Source organism: Vipera berus (genome assembly GCF_964194415.1).
Source record: "Vipera berus genome assembly, chromosome: 1".
Taxonomy (NCBI): Eukaryota; Metazoa; Chordata; class Lepidosauria; order Squamata; family Viperidae; genus Vipera; species Vipera berus.
Genome location: NC_138202.1, coordinates 100373432 through 100400004, shown reverse-complemented (window position 1 = coordinate 100400004; position 26573 = coordinate 100373432). Strand labels below are relative to the sequence as shown.

Sequence of the window (26573 nt, the reverse complement as noted above, 5' to 3'; positions counted from 1 at the left end):
CCCAGGTAGCCATGTTAAATGCTCAGCTAGTTTTATATGTTGTCAGTAAATGACAGTCATGTATAATATATAACTATTACACAGACATTCAAACAGTATTTGGGCATATTCTTTGAACTAAAAATTAGGGACAAACAGATCTTCATAACCAGTGACTAAAAGAAATAAAAACCTTGAAGTTTCCCTCAAACCTGTTTGGCCATGGATGTACAATTAACAAGCTGTCTTTCTGAACCCAGGGTTCTTTGCAACACTTGGACTTACCCTTAAAAAAGTATTTGCTTTTATAATATAATGTTGGTCTAGTCATAAGACTATCACAGCAATTACATATCAACAAAATTCCCAATATCTGCCAAATCACAACATCCTTAAAATAACAATAAGCCTCATAAAAATGCACACTACCAGACTCATTGGATATAGTCTTTAGATCCCTGCATCTGAAAATCTACTGTCTAGATAGCATGGTAATCATTCTGAAAACTGGGGCAATTAACCCACTGAATAAATGTTAATTACACTAATGGCAAACTGTATTTATTAGATATTAGAATTAGAAAGACTGTGAACATGTCTGTTGTATACCTCTGTTTCAACTGGCATGTAGAGATAATTGAAGAACACTGGACTCCTTTTGTGTATTTTGTCAATGCAGTCCCAAATGCAAATTCCCTTTTTGCTGTGTTTTTCTCCTTTATCTTCAAATAATGTTCCTTCAAATGATAAAATGTAATGCAATTAGAAGGACACAATCTGTGGTACAATATTTAAGTTAGATGTGCCATATTGAGAACGTGGAATAGAGACAAATCCAGAATGTGCCTGAAAATACATTTGTGACTCTCAGCACAAGAAGCATTTCATAAGTGACAAATAGTAGGCAAATACAAATGGCTAACTTATCATGAGATACTAGAATTTTGTCAAGAGGAATATAAACTAAAATTAAGAGAACTAGTGGCAAAAATATTGACTAGAAGCTATACGGACTTGGAACACCTTGAAAAGTTTTTAAAAAGCAAAATAACTGAAAACATCTTGAGAGTTCCAAGTTTTAAAATCAAAACATAATACAAGTCAATAATCATTAGTCAACTTCCGGTTTGACATTGCGGTGTGACGGGCGCAGAAAGATGGGGTTCCATCCTCCGCGTTCAATTTCACCCTGAAGAGGCGATGGAGAAGGAGGGCACCCTCGTTGATCTCAGGAGGACGGCGGCCCTTCTGTTTGATCTGAGTAAGCCCTCCAAACTGGCGGGTGAAGGACTGGCTACATTCATGTGGCCAGTCAGAAGCTGCTGCCAACTGAAGCAAATAAGCATTAACCAGCAACTTTCGAGTAACGTGGATGGAACTGTGTGAGACCCTATCCTCTTTTTATGACTTTAAGACTTTTTCCTGGTAAACAACTGCCCAAAGCAAAGAGCAAAGCAACTGCCCAATGAAAGAGGGAAGGGGAATTTCCACCCCATTCCCTCTGGAAAAGAAAAGGGGTGAATTAATTGCTTGGAGGGGAAACAGAGAAAATTACAAGATTAATTTGGAATCAATACACATATATAACTTTGAAATGTGGGGACTAAATGTGCTTCTGAGATTTTTTTTTTAAAAAAGACACTTAAAAAGCTTGTAATATATGTTTGAATGTAAAAAGCTGGAAGAAGGCGTCAGCAACATCTAGTGGTGAACTACAGCACTACAATTTATTATGCCTAAAGGAAACTTGGCTGGAAGCTCAGACTCAGATAAGACTCTTGTTGTTTTCAGAAACTAAGTTTTGAAGACTGCAGCTGGGAAAAGCGGGGAAAAACCCTCTTGGGCTGCTTATTTGTGTGGCAGACAATAAACTATTTTGAAACTGGCCTGCCTGGACTATGAATATAAATACTAAATGACTTTTAGAGCTGTGTCATGGAGCTATTTCCCTATAGAAGAAACATGCATTATTGATTGAGATGATGGAATACTTTGGATTACAAACCTTTGATTGATGAACAATGATTTTCATTGGACAGAAAAAATTGAAAAATTTAAACTTTACTCAGATTTGCTGAAGGGAGACTTAAGGATGGACTGATAGACCAGCTGGATAATTTGGAGTTCAAATGACAATTGATTGAAACTTTTTAAAATCCCTAAATAGATCAGACTATAAAGGCTACATACAAAAACAAAATGGATGTTTCATAATTAGCTTCAAATGGTAAAAAACCCCATCCCTAGCACCTGTCCCCAAAGACCCCAGCCTGATATACCAATAAGAAAATGTTGATGAATTTTGGAAAGAAATTCTTTCTATGTTAAAATCAATACAAGAAACAATTGCCTTAGTTCACGATGAACTAAAAATAACACAAAAGGAGATAAAATAAAAATATTTTAATCTAAATCTACAAACTCAGAAAATGACTACAAAGAAGGAACTAGCAACCCAGAAAATAGAAGGAAAATCAGATGAAGCAGATCCACAGATGGAGGACCTAAAGAAAGGAACTAACAGACAGACTCAGACAAATGAAGAATTAGAAGACATAGTGATAATATCGAAAATGGAAGATATCTTACTTGTCAAGATCTCAGAGCATACTTGAGGATAAGAAAGAAGAGCAACAAAGATGATTGGGGGACTGGAGGCTAAAACATATAGAGAACGGTTGATGGAATTGGGTATGTATAGTTTAACGAAGAGAAGGGTGAGGGGTGACATGATAGCAGTGTTCCAATATCTCAGGGGCTGCCACAAAGAAGAGGGAGTCAAGCTATTCTCCAAAGCACCTGAAAGCAGGACAAGAAGCAACGGATGGAAACTAGTCAAGGAGAGAAGCAACCTAGAACTAAGGAGAAACTTCCTGACAGTTAGAACAATTAACCAGTGGAACAACCTGCCTCCAGAAGTGGTGAATGCTCCAACACTGGAAGTTTTTAAGAAGAGACTGGACAGCCATTTGCCTGAAATGGTATAGGGTTTCCTGCCTGAGCAGGGGGTTGGACTAGATGACCTCCAAGGTCCCTTCCATCATCATCATCATCATCATTATTATTATTGAAGAGCTGATTGAATGGAAGATAGAGCTGTTAGGAAAATTGGGAGAAATTGGAGGAGGGAGGCTGTTTAATGAATATCAATGGGCTGAGTGACCTTCCAAAAATACTTTAATAAAATTGTCTTTCTTATTCCAAACAATATACACACAAATAGAGAAAGAATTACTTGATGATTCAAATGCATTGACTTGGAAAGGTAGTTGGCAAAGGAAGAAAGCTAGAGTAAGACTGAAGAAAATAGAGGTTTTGACCCATTAGATGGGATATTATACAAGTATTATTATAACTAGAAAGATAGGATTTGTAACTAGAATATTATTATATATATATATATATATATATATATATATATATATATATATATATATATATATATATATATATATATATATATATATATATATATATATATATATATATATATATATATATATATATATATATATATATATATATATATATATATATATATATATATATATATATATATATATATATATATATATTCGTAGATTTTCATGGGTATAGGTAGGCGTATTCGGGTCTTTTCCTGTGTAGGATTGAGGGTGTCTTGGCGATGTTTCGACGAGGTCCCACTCATCATCTTCAGGCTGGTGTGTTTGGTTTCGTGCGTGAGCGAAGCATGATCGGAGCTGCTGTCTCTCTATAAATACTGGTGGGAGTGTGTGGGGTGCTGGCTTTGTTGCTGTAAGCGGATTGGTTGGCTGTGATGTTACATCATGATTGGTTGATGGGGTTATTGTTAGGGGATTAGTTGGCTGATTTGTAGCATCCTGTGTGGCTGAGGTGCTGGCTGTGTGCTTGTTAGTCCTTTGTGTTGTAACGACTTGGGTAATGGGCTGTGTGATGACATCCTGAGCTCTATTGTAGTGATTTCCTGAGTTCTGTATTGAAATATCCTGGGTGGTTTGCTGGGTTTTAGCAATGTAACCTTCTGAATTCTGTGATGTAATGTCCTGAGCAGAAGGCTCTGGTGTAACATCCTGGGCTTTGTTTTTTTTTATTTAAAAAGTTTTACAATACATTTTGACTTTAATCCCCCCCTCCCCCACCCCCACCCAACCCTCCCTATCCCTTCCCCCCATTCCCTCCTCCCCCCCCAACTTCCCAGAGCTAAATACAGGGTATAAAATCAAAAAACAAACATAAGCACCCCTATGTTATCAGCAATAAACTATTAATTCTATCTCCCTCTAGCTCATGTAAAATGAATACAAACAATATTAGTATTACAAATAAAGTAAAAAAGAAAAAGAGAAAAACAGAAAAAGAGCTTTACTCAGAATAGATTTTCTTAATCCCAGTACTTATTCATATTAATTTCAAAAAAAAAGAAAGAAAAAAAAAACTTTCACCTACTATTTACATTCTCCAACCTTTCTCTAATTTCTAAACAAATTCTCAGTTACGCGCCAAAAGCGCCTATCTATTAACCTTAATAATCTCCAACCAAACTAAACCATAATCAAAAATAATTCTTGCATGTATCACGCCAAATGTCTCGCAGTTCCAAGTCATCCTTGAGTTCAAATAAAAAGAGTAAAAAAAAAAAGGTTTAAGCAATCTGTAAGACAACTTGTTGTTAATTAGGAGCTTGCATACCCATTCTTAGTTCAACACATACTTTTAGTCCATAACCCTAATATACTTTTCTAACAAGCAAATAACATCCATCTTAAATTGTGTTAAATATTAAAAAAAACTTTCTTTCTCCTCTATGATAAATTTAATCCATTAACATTCTAATTTAAAAATTTAATCAGCAATCTTAACGCCCCAAAGCTTTTGGAGCACGTCTGTCATGACCCCCAAAACTTCTTTGGACCGCGCCCCTCCCACAGCTTCACTGTAAGTACACTTTGAAGATTCCATAACTATCTGCTGGTCTTGCTCTTGCTCTCGTCTCGCTCTTCTTAGGGCGGCACGCGTCATCCTCTGGCCTCCTGCAACATCCGATGAAACTGTATCTTGATCCCCTCCAACACCATTGTCCTCTATCTGTCTGTCTGCAACATCTTGAAGCTTTCCCTCGCCGTATCCCTTTGCAGCTTCCAAAAATGATAGGGGGGTTGCTTTTAACACATTACTATAAAAATCACGTGCCTGGGCCACAGTAACCAGACGATGTCTTTTACCTTCATGCGTCACCACCAGTCCAACTGGAATCTCCCATCTAAACTTAATATCACATTTCTTAAGTTCCTGTACTAGAAATGCAAAATCTTTCCTTCTCCTTAAAATCTTCGGAGGAATCTCTTTTAAAACCAAGACTTCTTGCTCAGCCACTACCAGTTTACTATCATAAGCAGCTTGAATGACTTCATCTCTAATTACTCTCTTTGTAAAATAGACCACCACATCTCTGGGTAACTTCCTTTGTCTTGCAATCCATGAATTTACACGAAAAATTTTGTCCATATTTCCCTCAATTTCAGATGCTGGCTGGCCCAATACCCCTTCCAGAGCCTCAGAAATCAGCTGCTTTAAATCTTATTTACAGTTCTCCTTTAAACCCCTGATTCTAATAGCATACTGCATCTGATGATACTGAGCAAGGCTCAATTCTCCGTCCATTTTATCCCTTATATTTTCATTTTCTAATACCTTTGCTTCTAATATAGAGTTCTTTTGACTGAGATCCTTCACTTTTACATCCAGCTGTTGCACACATTCAGCTACAGATTCAATCATAGACAACATGTCCACCCTCATTGCTCTAAACTTCTCTTCCATCTTCTTCTCCAATTTCTCCATTTTCTCCTCCAACTTTTTCAACTTTTCATCCATCATGTCAGACATCAATTGTGAATGCTTTCCAAGAGCATCTTGTAAATCCTTAAGCGTCAATGCCGGAGGAGGTGCAGGAGGAAGCAAAGCTTGCAATGAGGTCTGTTGCACCAGGGAAGACCCCGCACTCCGAAGAGCTTTAGAAGTTTTAGCCGCCATCTTCCCCCACTTTCACTTATTGCACACTTTCACTTTAAAGCTATAAAATCCATTGAGCTAGAGAGTAAAGATAAGAGTCCACATCACCTTGACCTCCTGTACCGCTCTGCCTGCATCTTGATAATCAAAAGTATTTCCTTTTGGCAGGGGTGGTTGCTGACGCCTGGCTCTGCTCCATAAATCCCGGAGCAGGGGCGCTGCGCAGCTCGGAGCAACCCAGGCTTCGGGGGGGCTCAATCCTTCAGCCGCCCAAACTCTCAGCTCAGGCGGCCCCAGAGAGCTCAACCCCTACCTGGGGCCTCACCCCCTCCTCTTCTCCCGAGGAGGGGGCTTCAAATCCATCTAAACAGCTGATCGACGCTGTTTACGATGGAAAAACACAGCTGCGGAGCGGACAGCCCGAAGGCGGCTGTCTTCGGCGCCGCGTCGCCACCGGAACATGACATCCTGGGCTTTGGTTTGGCTTCGAGTGTGCGGTCTGGCCCTGTGTTCATGGCGTATGTCAGTTTACTTTGTGTGGGGGTTGGGGGGAGTGCAGCAGCTGGTGATGCTCAGCAGCTCCGATCACGCTTCGCTCGCACAAGCACGAAACCGAAGACACCAGCCTGAAGATGACGAGTGGGACCTCGTCGAAACGTCGCCAAGACATCCTCAATCCTACATGGGAAAAGACCTGAATACGCCAAGACCTACACACACACACACACACATATATGTGAGAAAGGAAATATGAAAGTGCTAAGAGGGATTGAATAAGGGAAGCTTTTGGTTACCCAACCATAATTTATTATGAGAAATTATAAGCAATAGAGAAATTTTGAACACTGATGGGAAATTAAAATTAAAAAAGCAGGAAAAACAGGATATTAATTGAACAAATGGAGTGAAAATGCAATTAAGATATATTTTGGTTAAAAAAGATATTTTAAACCAACATTACTGATATTATTAGGAAAAGGTAACAAAGTTGTTGATATTCAATTGTATATATTAACAACAATAAGAATTGTATTTGACTAGCGTGGGAAAATGTGTACTACCAGAAGAAGAGAGGAAGCATTATATGGTGTAATATTGGGCCTAGTCTGAAGAAGTTAATATGTACCACTGAATTACTAATGGACCCAGGCAACACGTTGTTTATTAAGTACTTTTGATTGTAAAACTAGAAAATTAATAAAATATTTATAAAAAAATAATTTATTGATTAGTCAAGTAACCATATGGAACAAAAGTGGCAACATAAATTCAAAATAAATTAGAAAAATGACAGAAAGTTACATAGCTCTGCTGTCCTCTACAGAAATTATGCTGAATTTTAATTACCCCGTATATACTTGAGTATAAGCCGACTCGAGTATAAGCCGAGACCCCCAATTTCACCCCCAAAAACTGGAAAAAGTTATTGACTCGAGTATAAGCCGATCCGCCGTTCTGCAAGCCTCCGCCGCCGGCGGAGGCTGGATCCGCGCTCTGCAAGCCTCTGCCGCCAACAGAGGCTCGATCCGCCATTTTGCAAGCCTGAATACACAGGAATACCCTGTGTGGCCACGGCTCTCAGGGAAGCCCTGGCTGTCCGCTTCCTCGCTCCACGCTGCCACTCAGGGCCCGCGCGTTCCCCGGGCAAATCGCGGCGCCCAGCAGGCGAGGAAACACGCCCGCTCCAGTCGCCCCCCCTTCCCTCAGGAGACGCGAAGCAAGTGACCGCCTGGAGCTTACCGAGGACTTGCGCGCGGCCGAGGCTTCGGTGCTTCCAGGATCGCGCGCACCTCTCCCAAGCCGCCGCCGTCCGGAGACCTGCCGACGTTTGGGGAGGTTTGGGGAGGCGCGCACCTCCCCAAACCTCCCCAAACTTCGGCAGGTCTCCGGACGGCGGTGGCTTGGGAGAGGTGCGCGCGATCCTGGAAGCACCAAAGCCTCGGCCGCGCACAAGTCCTCGGTAAGTTTTTTTGTTGACTGGAGTATAAGCCGAAGTGGAATTTTTCAGCCCAAAAAGTGGGCTGAAAAATTCGGCTTATACTCAAGTATATACGGTATTTATTTGGTTCCAATGCATTATTTTTTATAAACTATTCCAATAACTTTTTAAATATTTAGGACTAATTTTTCCTATATGAATATTTGCTCTTTTAGTCAATCAAACTGAAATGCACAAATGCCTCCTATGTATACTTAGATATGCTTAACAAATTATATGTGAAAAGAATGAAAACATATTTAGATCTAGTAATGTTATTAGCTTATTGTATAAGTGATTTGACTAAGACACCCATCTATAAAAAATGCAAGAGCAAAGAATAAAAATATATTGGTAAAGATATTTATTTTTAAGAACGAGTATTTTATTAACTATAAGTTGATTATGATTTGACAGTGCAGACTATATATGTAGTATACGTATACCTTTTTTGTTTTCAAACTACGCTTCCCAAGATGATGGTAATTTCCAAAATTACCTTTGACTAAGAGAGAGAGAATATACATGTTTTGGGGATACAGCTAGTTTGCACTTGAAACCATTGTAGGCACAATTCCAAGAGAAGACTCGTCCCCCATTGCCCAATCAGATCTTGGTAATACATGCCAGGTCAGCTCTCTGTTCCATGATGGGATCTTGGATGGGAAAAGCCTTGTCTCACCTAGCCTGCAAGGGGCAACAGCCTGAGGCCAGAATCACCAAAGATCTGATGACCAAGCCCAGGGGGCTTCTTCTTTGCTTACTCTTTTACTGCTTCAGGTGTCAAGGGATGACCAGGGGGCTAGAAGGTGGAATGGGTATAAACATAGTAACCTTACTCTCTACTCCCATCACATATTTCTCTACCCATCACCACATAAACGCTACTGCATGCCCTTTCCCCTAGACAAATTACTCCCCCAAACCCTGCCATTTTCTAACCAGATCCCAGGCTACTCCCAATATAGCTAACCTGTCAGAACCTAAACACGCTTCTGCTCCTGCTCTTGGCAGACTTCAATCCTAAATAAATAGATAAGCTCATTCCCACTGCTTGTTACCTTAGCACTCCAGTATACTCAGGCTAAGTGCCTCTGGGCTCGTTGTCAGCACCATTACATTAGGTAAAGGTAAAGGTTCCCCCGCACATGTGTGCTAGTCGTTTTCGACTCTAGGGGCCGGTGCTCATCTCCGTTTCAAAGCCGAAGAGCCAGCACTTGTCCGAAGACGTCTCCGTGGCCATGTGGCTGGCATCACTAGATGCCAAAGGCGCATGGAACGCTGTTACCTTCCCACTGTAGTGGTCCCTATTTTTCTACTTGCATTTTTACGTGCTTTCGAACTGCTAGGTTGGCAGAAGCTGGGACGAGTAACAGGCGCTCACTCTGTTACGCGGCACTCGGGATTCGACCCACCAAACTGCCGATCTTCTGATCAACAAGCTCAGCGTCCTAACCCACTGAGCCACTGCGTCCCTCACCATTACATTACCAGGAGTCAAAACCACCACTACCCACAAAGACGTCTTGCTGCCTCTGCAGCCTAACACCAAACAGGCCAGCAGCAGCCATACTCAGCTGCTATCAATCAATCAATCAATCAATCAATCAATCAATCAATCAATCAATCAAGGCATACATGCCCGTTTGTAGATAAGCAATCCTTCATATTCTTGGTGGAGCAGTGGGCTAATGCCTCCTTAAATAACACCAGCTGCCTGCAATTAGTGCAGGTTCGCATTCCACCAGGCTCAAGGTTGACTCAGCCTTCCATCCTTCCGAGGTAGGTAAAATGAGGACCCAGATTGTTGGGGGCAATTAAGCTGACTATGTAATAATGCCACTTGGGGTGTGTGTGAAAGCCCTAATAAGCAGGCATATACATAGAATGAAGGCTACTGCTAAGCTTGTAACCCCTTCATGGATTACTGCCTTGTCGTGGCGAAGGGGCTTGCGTAATTCAATGAAGCTATGAGCTATGCCGTGCAGGGCCACCCAAGACGGACAGGTCATAGCTGAGAGTTCTGACAAAACGTGATCCACTGGAGAAGGAAATGGCAACCCACTCCAGTATCTTTGCCATGAAAACCCTATGGACAGTACCAAAAGGCAAAACGATATGACGCTGGAAGATGAGCCCCTCAGGTCGGAAGGCGTCCAATATGCTACTGGGGAAGAGCAGAGGGCTAGTACTAGTAGCGCCAGAAAGAATGAAGCGACTGGGCCAAAGCCGAAAGGACGCTCAGCTGTGGATGTGTCTGGTGGTGAAAGGAAAGTCCGATGCTGTAAAGATTTTTTCTCCATAGGAACCTGGAATGTAAGATCCATGAATCAAGGAAAGCTGGACGTGGTCAAACAAGAGATGACAAGACTGAACATCGACATCTTAGGTATCAGCAAACTAAAATGGACAGGAATGGGTGAATTTAATTCAGATGACCATCAGGTATACTACTGCGGGCAAGAATCCCTCAGAAGAAATGGAGTAGCCTTCTTAGTTAATAAAAGAGTAGGAAAATCAATACTGGGATACAATCCTCAAAATGACAGAATGATCTCAGTTCGAATCCAAGGGAAACCATTCAATATCACAGTAGTCCAAGTCTATGCCCCAACCACCAGTGCTGAAGAGGGTGAAATTGACCAGTTCTATGAAGCCCTACAGCACCTTATAGAAGTAACACCAAAAAATGATGTCCTTATCATCATGGGGGATTGGAATGCTAAAGTAGGAAGCCAAAAGATAACTGGAATAACAGGCAAGTTTGGCCTTGGAGCACAAAATGAAGCAGGGCACAGGCTGATAGAATTTTGTCAAGAGAATACGATGGTCATAGCAAACACTCTTTTCCAACAACCCAAGAGACGGCTCTACACATGGACATCACCAGATGGTCAACACAGAAATCAGATTGACTATATGCTCTGCAGCCAAAGATGGAGAAGCTCTATACAGTCGGTAAAAACAAGACCAGGAGCTGACTTGCAAAGTTCTCCTTGCAAAGTTTAGGCTTAAACTGAAGAAAGTAGGGAAAAGCACTAGGCCACTCAGGTATGAATTAAATCATATCCCTGTTGAATATACAGTAGAGGTGACAAATAGATTTAAGGAATTAGATCTGATAGACAGAGTGCCTGAAGAACTATGGACAGAGGTTCGCGACATTGTACAACAGGTAGCAACCAAAACCATCCCAAAGAAAAAGAAATGCAAGAAAGCAAAATGGCTGTCTGAGGAAGCTTTGCAAATAGCTGAGGAAAGGAGGAAAGCGAAAGGCAAGGGAGAAAAACATAGATCTGCCCAATTGAATGCAGAATTCCAGAGAATAGCTAGAAGAGATAAGAATGCCTTCTTAAATGAACAGTGCAAAGAAATAGAAGAAAACAATAGAATAGGGAGGACCAGAGATCTTTTCAAGAAAATTGGAGAGATGAAGGGAACATTCCATGCAAAAATGGGCATGATAAAGGACCAAAATGGTAGGGACCTAACAGAGGCAGAAGAGATTAAGAAGAGGTGGCAAAATTACACAGAAGAACTATACAAGAATGAGCTTAACGTCCCAGATAATCACAATGAGGTGGTCACTGACCTCGAGCCAGACATCTTAGAATGTGAAGTGAAGTGGGCCTTAGGAAAGCTGAGCAACAACAAAGCTAGTGGAGGTGACAGTATTCCAGCTGAGCTATTCAAAATCTTAAAAGACAGTGCAGTAAAAGTGCTACACTCAATTTGCCAGCAAATTTGGAAAACTCAACAGTGGCCACAGGATTGGAAAAGATCAGTTTACATTCCAATTCCAAAGAAAGGCAGTGCCAAAGAATGTTCAAACTATCGCACCATTGCACTCATTTCTCATGCTAGTAAAGTCATGCTTAAAATCCTACAAGCTAGACTTCAGCAGTATGTGGATCGAGAAGTACCAGAAGTACAGGCAGGATTTCGAAGAGGCAGAGGAACTAGAGATCAAATTGCTAACATACGCTGGATCATGGAGAAAGCTAGGGAGTTCCAGAAAAACATCTATTTCTGCTTCATTGACTATGCTAAAGCCTTTGATTGTGTGGATCATAACAAACTGTGGCAAGTTCTTAAAGAGATGGGAGTACCAGACCATCTTATTTGTCTCTTGAGAAACCTATATGCGGGTCAAGAAGCAACAGTGAGAACTGGACACGGAACCACTGATTGGTTCAAAATTGGGAAAGGAGTCCGGCAAGGCTGTATACTGTCGCCCTGCCTATTTAACTTATATGCAGAGCACATCATGAGAAAGGCAGGGCTAGATGAATCAAAAGTTGGAATTAAGATTGCTGGAAGAAATATCAACAACCTAAGATACGCAGATGATACCACTCTAATGGCAGAAAGTGAAGAAGAACAAAAAAGCCTCTTGTTGCGGGTGAAGAAGGAGAGTGCAAAACTTGGGTTGAAACTTAACATTAAGAAAACCAAGATCATGGCCTCTGGCCCTCTCAATTCCTGGCAAATAGATGGGGAAGAAATGGAGGTAGTGACAGATTTTGTTTTCCTGGGCTCCAAGATCACTGCAGATGGGGACTGTAGCCAAGAAATTAAAAGACGCTTGCTCCTCGGGAGGAAAGCCATGGCAAATCTAGACAGCACACTAAAAAGCAGAAACATCACCCTGTCAACAAAAGTGCGTATAGTCAAGGCTATGGTCTTCCCAGTTGCAATGTATGGCAGTGAAAGTTGGACCATAAGAAAGGCTGAGCGCCAAAGAATTGAGGCCTTTGAACTATGGTGCTGGAGAAGACTCCTGCGAGTCCCTTGGACTGCAAGGCGATCAAACCGGTCAGTCCTAGAGGAGATCAATCCTGACTGCTCTTTAGAAGGCCAGATCCTGAAGCTAAAACTCAAATACTTTGGCCACCTAATGAGAAGGAAGGACTCACTGGAGAAGAGCCTAATGCTGGGAAAGATTGAGGGCAATAGAAGAAGGGGACGACAGAGAATGAGGTGGCTGGATGGAGTCACTGAAGCAGTAGGCGTGAGCTTAAATGGACTCCAGAAGATGGTAGAAGACAGGAAGGCCTGGAGGAATGTTGTCCATAGGGTCGCGATGAGTCGGACACGACTTCGCAGCTAACAACAACAAGCTTGTAAGCCGCCCTGAGTCTTTGGAGAAGGGCGGGATGTAAATGGAATTAAAATAAATAAAAAAATATTCTGATATTGCAATGAAACCAATTGCTAGGAACCATTAAAGGATACTTTTTCAATTTCTGAAAATACTGATGGAATTTTGAAAAATTGTTTAAATGACAGATATACTAACTTTAAAAAAAAACTGTACATCTCTCAGAGTTGCTATGTGAGTGAAATGGGCAGCCACTAAATGTAATAAACAAACAAACAAATATACACAGTTTCTTCTTTCACTTGGATTAGAAAACCTCCAAGGTTCTTTCCAACTCTATTACTCTATGATTATTCAATTCAAAGCAAATGTCAGTAATATTGTTTCAACCCACTTCTGATGAAAAAAATTAAAAATAATAAAATAGACATTGGTCAACTTGGGATCCATACCATGTTCCAGTCTTTCATAGTCTGAGTCCAGCAGGAATGTTTTAAATCGATTGGAAACATAATGAAATGCTAAGAACTTCAAGTAATACTGATTGAATTCAAACTCTGTTGGATACTGGCTGTGAATCTGAAATTGATACAAATAAAACAATGGTCATAACTAATTTATTAGCAAGGGCAAAGTCAGCAAATTATATTATTTCATTTTTTTTAGCTCTTACGTATCATTTTTAACAGCAAGATTAAAATAGAGGTGTTTTATGTTTCCCACATAGAGATGATGTGGGATACAAATACAGACTTTTCTATGGCCTTTCCCATGGAGATCTATTTTGTTACTCACTCCTGCATTGCTTTATAAAGATGTCAAGATTAAATTCTTTCACAGGGCGCTCTCTCTCTCCCTCCCTCCCTGTGTATGTATATGTGTCTGAAGTATGCAGCATTAAAAGCTGATGGTGAAGATGATGATGAAATAGAATTTGTTCTTCTGGGTATACACAGAACAATGCTTGACAAAGATCCGATCAGATCAAGATTAAGTGGTCAGAAAAAGAGCATGCTACCTATAGAATGATTCTAATGTGCTCCCCCAATAACAGAGCAAAGAAAAAGGTAGCAGAATCGTGGTCTGTTTGTAGATATAACAATATAATGTAATCTCCATACTTCTTTTAACCATTAGAACTGACTGTAGAATATACAGAAATTCCTTAGTTACTGGGTATTTGGTGATGCAAACATAATGGGAAAAATAAAATTTAGTAGCATTCTTTGAACTGTATCAGTCTTCCTACCTTACCTACAAAATATACACATAGTGGATAAAATAATAGTTACAACCTATCCTTTCTATTTTGATGTTTGGAAAATGAAAGGGAGAACAATTGAAGATGTTCTATTTTTATAATGATTTTATGCAAATAGTATAATTCCCACAAGATTTAGCAATCACTAAAACTGTAGAAGAAAGTGAGAGAAGCATCATTTGTAATATTACATTTTTGTCACCAAAGTTTCCTTCCTAGTAACAACTGGATGATCTACCAGATGTTGCTATTGTGAAATAGCGATTCACATTAATAATTCACTTGACACCTGGAGAAATTGGCATAAACAATGGCTATTTAAAAGATGATGCATTTCTAATTTAAGCATCACAACTTCCTATGTACTCTCTAGGCGAAATAAGGACAATTCTTTTTCAACCACATGAAGAGATTCATTTGTTAAATCTTCAGTTATTGCTCTTGATCGTTTGAATTGTAGAACTCTTATGAATTTATAGTGCATATCTAAAATTAGTCAAATCTAAAATTAGATTTCCAAATATATAATTGTACAACTTCAAGCACACGAGGAAACAGAGGATATTTGTTCTACAAAAATAATGTTCTATAGAAATAAGACTTGCAGAGCAAAAACCTTTTATTTTAGCATACATGTGGAAGTTAATAAGATTAGAAAAAAAATCTTCCCAGAAAATATTTATTTATTTTATTTATTTATTAATGGGACTTATATCCCGCCCTATCTCCCGGGGGACTCAGGGCGGCTAACAACAACAAAACTTAAAGGTCTCTGTACAGTAAATTAAAATTAAAAATTGAAATAAATTAAAATAAATTAAAGAATAGAGTTAAAATTGTAAACATAATTAAAATCCCTGTCAGTCCAGGTCAGCCAGGTGGAAAAGGAGTGTTTTGAGGCTGCGGCGAAAGGACTGGAGATCTTGGGCCATCCAAACCTCAGGGGGGAGCTGGTTCCATAGGGCTGGTGCTCCCACAGAGAAGGCTCTTCCCCTGGGGGTCGCGAGCCGACATTGTCTGGCCGACGGTACCCTGAGGAGGCCTTCTCTGTGTGAGCGTACTGGGCAATGGGAATTCGTTCCCGGCAGCAGATGGTCCTGCAAGTATCCTGGGCCTAAGCCATGTAGGGCTTTAAAGGTAAGTACCAGCACCTTAAATCTCACCCGGAGGGCAACCGGTAGCCAATGCAGCTCACACAGGAGGGGTGTAATATGGGAGTATCGGGGTGCTCCCATCACTACCCGTGCAGCTGCACTCTGCACCAGTTGAAGCCTCCGGGTGGTCTTCAAGGGCAGCCCCATGTAGAGAGCATTGCAGTAGTCTATACGGGAGGTAACGAGTGCGTGGGTGACTGTACGTAGGGCATCTCGGTCCAGAAAGGGGCACAACTGGTGTGCCAGGTGAATCTGGGCAAATGCCCCCCTAGCCACGACTCCAATATGATCTTCAAAACTGAGTCGTGAATCCAGGAGGACGCCCAGGTTGCGTGCTCTATCAACAGGAGGTAGCATCTCTCCTCCTATAATCAAAGATGGAACCTCTTGGACTAAACGAGATGTTGGTATGTAAAGCCACTCAGTCTTGCCCGGGTTGAGCCGGAGCCTGTTCTTTCCCATCCAAATCTGTACCGCTTCCAGGCAACGGGACATCACATCGAGGGCATCACTGGGTTGGTTTGGGGTGGAGATGAACAACTGGGTATCATCCGCATATTGGTGATACCTCACACCAAAACCATGAATGATCTCACCCAGCGGCTTCATATAGATGTTGAACAGGAGGGGCGAGAGTACCGACCCCTGAGGCACCCCACAACTAAGGGGCCTTGGGGTTGACCTCTGCCCCCCTGCCAACACCGTCTGCGAACGGCCCGAGAGGTAGGAGGAGAACCATCGTAGAACGGTGCCTCCCACTCCCAACCCCTCAAGACGACACAGCAAGATACCATGGTCGATGGTATCAAAAGCCGCTGAGAGATCTAATAGGACCAGGACAGAGGAGTAACCCCTATCTCGGGCCCGCCAGAGATCATTCACCAGCGCGACCAATGCTGTCTCCGTGCTATATCCGGGCCTGAAACCCGATTGGTACAGATCCAGATACTCAGTTTCCTCCAGGACCAAAGGGAGTTGCCGTGCCACCACGCTCTCAACGACTTTCGCAAGAAAGCGAAGGTTGGAGACAGGATGAAAGTTGTTTAAAATAGCTGGATCCAATGCAGGTTTCTTAAGGAGGGGCCTTACTACCGCCTCTTTCAAGGCGGCAGGGAAGTACCCTTCACTCAGTGAGGCATTGATAACTGCTAGGAGCCAGCCTCGTGTAACCTCCCGAGACGCATAGACCAGCCACAAGGGACACGGGTCCAATAAACACGTGGCGGCACTTAATTTCCCCATGATCCTGTCCACTTCATCTGGAGTCACAGGATCAAACTCTTCCCAAATGTTCTCGGCCAAACTCATCGTTTTCCTCTCGTCAGATACTGCCCAGTCAGAGTCCAGACCAGCCCAAATCTGAGCAATTTTGTCCACTAGATATTTACTAAATTCCTCGGCTCGTCCTTGTAAGGGGTCCTCTCCTGTCCCTTGATTTATAACCTCATATAAGCAATATAGCCTTTTCATATTCTAGATCTGAGCTGCAATAGATCGATATTGCTATCGTTGTCAATTAACTGACTTATAAAAAGCACCTGCATGGCCCATGTTAGAAATATTATATTGAACTGACTAATCCAACCATAATTTTACTTTGTGCCGACTTGAAAGATTTTTTTTTAAAACACCAATGAGATGTACATGAATTCATAAAACTTTGTTGTTGTTAGTTGCGAAGTTGCGTCCGACCCATTGCAACCCCATGGACAATGTTCCTCCAGGCCTTCCTGTCCTCGACCATCTTCTGGAGTCCATTTAGACTCACGCCTACTGCTTCATTGGCTCCATCCAGCCACCTCATTCTCTGTCGTCCCCTTCTTCACTTGCCCTTGACCTTTCCCAGCATTAGGCTCTTTTCCAGTGAGTCCTTCCTTCTCATTAGATGGCCAAAGTATTTGAGTTTCAACTTCAGGATCTGGCCTTCTAAAGAGCAGTCAGGGTTGATCTCCTCTAGGACTGACCGGTTTGATCGCCTTGCAGTCCAAGGGACTCGCAGGAGTCTTCTCCAGCACCATAGTTCAAAGGCTTCAATTATTTGGCGCTCAGCCTTTCTTATGGTCCAACTTTCACAGGCATACATTACAACTGGGAAGACCATAGCCTTGACTATACGCACTTTTGTTGGCAGGGTGATGTCTCTGGTTTTTAGTGTGCTGTCTAGATTTGCCATGGCTTTCCTTCCCAGGAGCAAGCGTCTTTTAATTTCTTGGCTGCAGTCCCCGTCTGTGGTGATCTTGGAGCCCAGAAAAATAAAATCTGTCACTACCTCCATTTCTTCCCCATCTATTTGCCAGGAATTGAGAGGTTCCAGATGCCATGATCTTGGTTTTCTTAATGTTTAGTTTCAACCCAACTTTTGCACTCTCCTTCTTCACTTGTAACAAGAGGCTCTTTAGATCCTCTTCACTTTCTGCCATTAGAGTGGTATCATATGCATATCTTAGGTTGTTGATATTTCTCCTGGCAATCTTAATTCCAACTTTTGATTCATCTAGCCCTGCCTTTCTCATGATGTGCTCTGCATATAAGTTAAACAGGCAGGGTGACAGTATACACGCTTGCCGGACTCCTTTCCCAATTTTGAACCAATCAGTGGTTCCATGTTCAGTTCTCACTGTTGTTTCTTGACCCACATATAGGTTTCTCAAGAGACAAATAAGATGATCTGGTACGCCCATCTCTTTAAGAACTTGCCACACTTTGTTGTGATCCACACAATCAAATGCTTTAGCATAGTCAATGAAGCAGAAGTAGATGTTTTTCTGGAACTCCCTAGCTTTCTCCATGATCCAGCGTATGTTGGCAATTTGATCTCTAGTTCCTGCCTCTTCGAAATCCTGCCTGTACTTCTGGTACTTCTCGATCCACATACTGCTGGAGTCTAGCTTGTAGGATTTTAAGCATAACTTTACTAGCATGTGAAATGAATGCAATGGTGCGATAGTTTGAACATGGCACTGCCTTTCTTTGCAATTGGAATGTAAACTGATCTTTTCCAATCCTATGGCCACTGTTGAATTTTCCAAATTTGCTGGCAAATTGAGTGTAGCACTTTTACTGCATCGTCTTTTAAGATTTTGAATAGCTCAGCTGGAATACTGTCACCTCCACTAGCTTTGTTGTTGCTCAGCTTTCCTAAGGCCCATTTCACTTCACATTCTAGGATGTCTGGCTCAAGGTCAGTGACCACCTCATCGTGGTTATCAGGGACGTTAAGCTCGTTCTTGTATAGTTCTGTGTAATTTTGCCACCTCTTCTTAATCTCTTCTGCCTCTGTTAGATCCGTACCATTTTGGTCCTTTATCATGCCCATATTTGCATGAAACGTTCCCTTCATCTCTCCAATTTTCTTGAAGAGAACTCTAGTCCTCCCTATTCTATTGTTTTCTTCTATTTCTTTGCACTGTTCATTTAAGAAGGCATTCTTATCTCTTCTAGCTATTCTCTGGAATTCTGCATTCAATTGGATGTATCTTTCTTTTTCTCCCTTGCCTTTTGCTTCCCTCCTGTCCTCAGCTATTTGCAAAGCTTCCTCAGACAGCCATTTTGCTTTCTTGCATTTCTTTTTCTTTGGGATGGTTTTAGTTGCTACTTTTTGTACAGTGTTATGAACCTCTGTCCATAGTTCTTCAGGCACTCTGTCTATCAGATCTAATTCCTTAAATCTATTTGTCACCTCTACTGTATATTCATCAGGGATATGATTTAGTTCATACCTGAGTCGCCTAGTGCTTTTCCCTACTTTCTTCAATTTAAGCCTAAATTTTGCAATGAGAACCTCATGGTCTGAGCCACAATCAGCTCCTGGTCTTGTTTTTACTGACTGTATAGAGCTTCTCCATCTTTGGCTGCAGAGCATATAGTCAATCTGATTTCTGTGTTGACCGTCTGGTGATGTCCATGTGTAGAGTCGTCTCTTGGGTTGTTGGAAAAGAGTGTTTGCTATGACTATCATATTCTCTTGACAAAATTTCATCAACCTGTGCCCTGCTTCATTTTGTACTCCAAAGGCCAAACTTGCCTGTTATTCCGGTTATCTTTTGGCTTCCTAGTTTAGCATTCCAATCCCCCATGATAATAAGGACATCATTTTTGGTGTTAGTTCTATAAGGTGCTGTAGGGCTTCATAGAACCTGTCAATTTCATCCTCTTCAGCACCGGTGGTTGGGGCATAGACGTGGACTACTGTGATATTGAATGGTTTGCCTTGGATTCGAACTGAGATCATTCTGTCATTTTCGGGATTGTATCCCAGTGTTGCTTTTCCTACTCTTTTATTGACTATGAAGGCTACTCCATTTCTTCTGAGGGATTCTTGCCCGCAGTAGTATACCTGATGGTCATCTGAATTAAATTCACCCATTCCTGTCCATTTTAGTTCGCTGATTCCTAAGATGTCGATGTTCAGTCTTGTCATCTCTTGTTTGACCACGTCCAGCTTTCCTTGATTCATGGATCTTACATTCCAGGTTCCTATGGAGAAAAAATCTTTACAGCATCGGACTTTCCTTTCACCACCAGACACATCCACAGCTGAGCGTCCTTTCGGCTTTGGCCCAGTTGCTTCATTCTTTCTGGTGCTACTAGTACTAGCCCTCTGCTCTTCCCCAGTAGCATATTGGACGCCTTCTGACCTGAGGGGCTCATCTTCCAGCATCATATCTTTTTGCCTTTTGGTACTCTCCATGGGGTTTTCATGGCAAAGATACTGGAGTGGGTTGCCATTTCCTTCTCCAGTGGATCACGTTTTGTTAGAACTCTCTGCTGTGACTTGTCCGTCTTGGGTAGCCCTGCACGGCATAGCTCATAGCTTCACTGAATTATGCAAGCCCCTTCGCCACGACAAGGCAGTAATCCATGAAGGGGTCATAAAACTTACACTGATGTTATCTGTTCTTGCTACATCAAGCTACACTCCCAAATTTGTGACTCATTGAAATGTTTGATGTAGAGGGAGGGATTTAAATTGCTTGAAAATGATATGGAGAAGATAAAACAGATTCTCTTCTCCCAACTGTTCTATAAGCCAAAACTTTGGATGAGGATGTGCCCATTTGCTAAGGAATACAAGATTGGAAAAATATATAGTGGTTATAACTCCATTTTCATAACTGCTGAACTCAATTAAAAGGTAAAGGCTTCCCCTGTCCAGTTGTGTCCATCCCTAGGGAGCAGTGTTCATCTCCAATAACTCCACCAACAACTGGCAGGTGACCTGAATGTGTTTTACTGTAGGTTTGAGAGGAAACCACTGTCAGCTATTGCTACCATCTCCATCTGAGATATACCAACAATTGCCAAGTCTCCTACAGCTGACTCCATCAACTGGCCCTGTGGTGCAGCCAGAACAATCTTGAACTGAACACACTCAAAACTGTACAAATGATAGTAGATTTTAGGAGAAGTTGTCCTATTCTACCACCTCTTGCAATACTAGACAACACAGTACAGTATCAATAGTAGGGACCTTCAAGTTTCTAGGTTCTATAATATCTCAGGACTTAAAGTGGATGCCTAACACGAAAAATGTCATCAAAAACCAACAAAGAATGTTCTTCCTGTGCCAACTCAGAAAACTCAGACTGCCTAAGGAGCTGCTGATACAGTTCTGCAAAGGATTATTGAATCTATCATTTCCAGCTCTATAACTATCTAGTTTGGCACAGCAAACAAACAAGACAGACACAGACTTCAACAGATAGCTATGACTGCAGAAAAAATAATTGCAACCACCTGCCTTCCATTGAGGACCTGTATATTGCACAAGCCAGAAAGAGGGCTGTGAAAATATCTACAGACACCTCACATCCTGAACATGATCTGTTTTGACTTCTTCCCTTAAGATGATGCTATAGACCATTGCATGCCAAAACAACCAGACACAAAAACAGTGCCCCCCCAATGCTATCACTCTGCTAAACAACTAATTCCCACAACACTGTCCTATACCCTGAGATGTCAAACCACCTAGTATTTCTATTACTATTATCTTTCTCATCTTTCCTATTACCTATTTCCTTAGCTTTTTATGACTATAACTTTGTTGTTTGTATCTCACAATTTATGTTGATTGCTTTTATTTAGTATCCTATTATGATTAGATTTTTTTTAGTATCCTATGACCATCACTGAGAGTTGTATTTTATGATTTATCATGATTTTATTTTATTATGATGATCATGATTTATCACTTATTGCTTGTATGTACACTGAGAGTTTATGTACCGGAGACAAATTCCTTGTGTGTCTAATCACACTTGGCCAATAAAGAATAAAGTATTCTATTCTATTCTATTCTGTTTTTTAGCTGAGGGAGCCAAAGTTGTCTGAAGACATTTCCATGGTCAGGTGGCTAGCATGACTATATGCCGAGGCACACAGAATTTCTTCTGTTCAATCATGTCAGATTCCTGGAGATTATCTGGATAAGTGTCTGCAGGTTTTTTGGCAAGATTTTTCAGAAGTGGTTTGCCATTGCCTTCTTCCTAGGACTGAGAGAAAGCAACTACAGGGTCCTTGGTGCTCTTTGAATATGGTGGTTTTCTTGCAGATATTTCATTGCGCTAGCAACATCATCAGTGCTAGTGCTAGTACCCACAGTTCAACCCTGAGCTACAAATATTTTCTTCTATTGGTAGAAAGTAACTAACTCAAGGTCACCCAGCTGGTTTTGTGCCTAAGGTGGAACTAGAACACATGATCTCCCAGTTCTTAGCCTTATGCCTTAACCACTGCACCAAACTGGCTCTCAATTTCTGATTATAAACAATTAAAATGCAGGTTATTATTTTTATAAATGAATACATATCCATTATGTACATAAATGTGCTCATTTATCTAGGCTTACCTGGTGCACACAATCCAAGAACTGCAGAAAAATGGGTGCAAATCCACTTCCTTGACAATTGAGAGTTAAATTACTGCGCTGGCTGAACTTATGACCAAATGATAACCATTCCTTCTCTATTAGCATTCTGAATCCTTCAAGTGTTCGATAGAATGGATCACTGAGTAATTGCACAAGAGACACCACCTAGGCCACAAAATGATACTGGCATGTTAATACTGGATGCTTTTATATACACAACCAAACACACTTTTTATTTCCATCTACCATTAGGATAAGACTTTTCTGTTTAGATATAAATCTACTTTCTGAAACTGCTCAATTGTAGTTCTTCAAAACTGCATTGTCCTGATACAACATGAGGATTAACCCCAATGGATGCTCTAAGCCAAGGGTCCCCAACCCCAGGTCCATAGACCAGTACCGGGCCGCAGTATGCCAGCAACTGGTCCGCACAAACAAGCAAAGCCCCATCTGCAGGATGCAGGCAGCACACAAAACCATGCACCCTCCAGTCCATGGAAAAACCTTTCTCCATGGAAGCGGTCCCTGGTGCACAAAAGGTTGGGGACCTCTGATCTGAGCATAGCTCAAAACTCTCACACTATGAGAAGGAAAGAAATGTGATAACACCTTCAAATTAAACTTTTAAACTTTAGTCAGTTACCATGCCAAAAATATATGTTTTTTTTAAAAAAAAATGCAGATTATGTCATAAAACGATAATTACAAAAATCTGACTAAATTTGAGTATGGTAGTGAGAGAGTTAAGGGCCTGGTAGATAGAGGAAAAAAATATGTTACCCTCTTTCTCTTGGAGTCCTAAGGACTTTTTTTTTTTGCTTAATGGTTAATCCAGGGTTGAATTAGACATAGACATAAATGGAAATATTAAGCATCAGGCTCAAGCAATAAAATCAGATAGCTAATTTTTGATAATGCTAGATTTTATGGAAATTCAGAAATTTTCAATTTAAGACAAAATAAATTTTAAACTTTGAAATAATACAATCATATTTATTTTATTTGTTTGTTCCATAGGATAACAATTTCTTACCTCTAGTTTTTCATCAGGAAGTCATCTTTAATAGTATATGAGAAGACTATTTGCAGATAAGAAGGTATGAGAGATACTACTTTTTTCTGGGCCTTATTACATCTTATTTAAAACAGTTGTGGAAATTGTACTTCAGTTTGTGAAGAGGAACAAAGAATTTTAGAGATAAAGCTAAAATTCTCTAGAAAAGTGTTCACAGGATATTCTTTTGAATGATGGGGTTTTAAATGAAATGCATTTCTTTTTCGTTTGTGTATTCTCAAAATGCTTTCAGGATATAATTGAGCTTTAAGTATAAAACATTTTGATCAAGATAATCCCCTTCCACTAGAGGGGATTGGTTCCCTTTGCTAATGGAAAGCTTTTCTCTGCAGCATCAAAAGGAATTTTTATTTAATTTCCCCTTCATATTACACTCCGTGTCCAAATATACTCCAGTCACTCACTCTTTGCCTGCTATACATGCAGATCATAATAACTGACCTGCACTGTGATGTCCCAGCCATCTTCCAGACAAACTAAAACTGAGGAACCGTTTTCAAGTAGCTCTGATATGACAACACCCAATTGCATTATTCTGTGAAGCTATACAAAACATAAAGGAAACAGGTTACTAAGATGAATGATAGTTTATAGAAGGACTAATTTTTTTTGTTTTATTAAAACTATTGAAAATATTAGATACTCAGCTGGAATCAAGCCTTATTGAACTAATAGATTACAAAGTTTAAAACAAAAACAACAAAATGGAAAATTAAGGACAGTGAGGGTTTTTTTCTGCTCATTTGGACCCACATTTGAATTAGTAGTTCTAGACCTCATGATTAGACAGGGAACATCTTTTCCCCCCTATTAAATAAAAATGCTTACACAGCTTTAAATAATATGGGTACCCTTGTACTGATCCATAAAGGAGTTTTATGGATCAAATGCTTTAGTTAAAGTTTGCCTTCAGAGCAAAGATTTAATGGACACATTTATATTATTTTCTTGGCAATAATATACAAGTGACTGATCAATGCCTTCCTTCAGAATTTGTTTTTATCTTACAAGTCTAATTTTACATCTTCAATTTTCTGATGGTCCTCCATTTAAATATTAACCAGATTTGGCAACCAGAATTAGCCAGGTGCTGTTCTCTTTTGATATAGAATTATTCATAAATTTTTCAAGTCCAGTTGGCGCTCATACTATATTATGGCATGTTACATGTTTTACAGTTACAAAACATGATATACCGGTAATTATATAGATTCTAGGGATTAAACTCCACAATACAATTCATTGCATTGTCAATGGCCTTCAAAAAATAAATGACTGGATAACACTTGTAACCTACATTGGATATCAAATAACCTTAAAATGTTTAAATACAAACAATTATCAAGAAAAAAACTCTATTTATTTTCAATATACTTGTGCCATAATCCTGACTTAGCCAATAATATAGTGCTGACACATTTACTATGGGATAATCTATCACAATAGTTTCTAAACTGAATTTCTTTTGTAAAAAAGCAACAGAAAATGGAAATTGACTTAAAGAGAAGATTTAAATTATTATAGCCAAATGCAACATTTTTATGGTTGATTGTGATTAAGTGAGTATCCCAGTGGTTAAATCCATTTTGCCATTATATAAATATTCACTGAAGGATGTTTATTTGTGTCTATAGAAATATAGATTTTATTTAATGCAGAAAAAAATGATGATGAATTTTTTTACAGAATCAAAATAGCCTTAGTTTTCCCTCAGAAATCACATGCATTTATGACTGCCCCATATCACTTTACCTGAGGGAACCATTCAGACTCTCCAAGAGCTTTCAGGAATGTTATTTCAGAATCTGCTGGAATATTGCTAGGAACACAAGCACTCATGAGTCTTTTAAAACTAGTTTTCACTTGCCGGATGTCACTAAATTCAACTGGAACAAATTCACAATTTAAAGCAAAATCAAGTTTGAAGCCCTGTGGACAAAGAATGCCTTTATTTATGTTATTCATGTTAAACATACACTTAAAATATTTATTAAAGGATTTAGTTTTGCTACCCCGTTTTTTGGAAGAACTTAACATTTTTTCTGAGACTTGAAATGACATGGTATTACTAGGCATAATATATATCTTACATAACTTTCCTTGTATTTGTTTTTTGGCTGCAAAGCTCAAATGACTTCTTGACCTTCTCTTTTTGGTCTATTTTTCTGTAATGTGATAACAGTACATTTTAAAAAATATTATGCAGATCCTTGTATCAAAATTACAAAATCAATGTAATGCAGACTGTGGCTTTTCTCTTCCCTGGAATCTAATTAGAATAATATGAAAAATGGTAATGAAAAGTCCACGTTTGGACTTTTCCTTTAGTTTTGGATACTGGGAGAGAAGATTATAGCGGATGTTACTGAACATAAAAGTGCTATTAAGATTTCAAGGGTTTCTCAGTTTATGTGACTTTGTTGGGACACCACTATAAATGTTGCAGGAACATTTTGCTATGCATACTGTTAATATTATATATAATTGTTATGGTTTGGATTCAAATCTGCTGATTGGCTGAAAACCAACCTGTGCTTTAAAATTGCCACTAGATTTCAATTTTAAAAAGTTTTATGGTATTTGCTGCTGTTATACATTTGACTGTATTTTACTTGGCTTAACTAACAACAATTGAAACTTGAGGTACTTTTAAAATTTAGTACTGAATCTACCATTTTGTGTCATAAGCTTCCTCATGAAAATCATGGTCCTGAAATGCTATTATGAAATATGTTAAATGAATAAACACAACACTGAACAATAATAAGTAAATGCAATCGTATTCAGATCTTCCAGTCATATGTAAACATGACATTTGTGTAGTTAGTTATACGCGTATACGCGTATATGTGTGGACACTCTACTCAACCATTCCACTGAAAAGAATGAACTGTGACAAATAGTCTTTAATTTTAACAGAATAAAATAACTTAATTAAAACTAATAATGAAATTATATTGTTAGGCTCCAAGTATCATGTTCAACATGTTGCTCTCAGTGGTCACTGTGTAGTGGGGGGCAGCTTTGCACACATTATATTCTAATGCAGGGATGGGCAACCTGAGTTCCCCCAGCCATATGAAACTTGCAGGGTTCTACTCCTGTGCTCTCCAGTACCTCAAGACTGGATTGACAA

The 26573-nt window shown here is 40.0% G+C and overlaps 1 protein-coding gene across 2 annotated transcripts in view; it reads right to left on the bottom strand.

Moving 5' to 3' along the window:
* Window positions 1-26573, bottom strand: part of SBF2 (SET binding factor 2) — a 248125-nt gene that overhangs the window by 12959 nt on the left and 208593 nt on the right. For both annotated transcript variants that reach the window (XM_081335708.1, XM_081335707.1), the window contains 5 exons: window positions 25190-25366; window positions 23879-23980; window positions 22339-22524; window positions 13526-13652; window positions 589-716 (listed from right to left, as the gene is read on the bottom strand). In XM_081335708.1, coding sequence (XP_081191834.1) covers window positions 589-716; window positions 13526-13652; window positions 22339-22524; window positions 23879-23980; window positions 25190-25366 — 720 coding nt within the window. The remainder of the gene's footprint in view (window positions 1-588; window positions 717-13525; window positions 13653-22338; window positions 22525-23878; window positions 23981-25189; window positions 25367-26573) is intronic.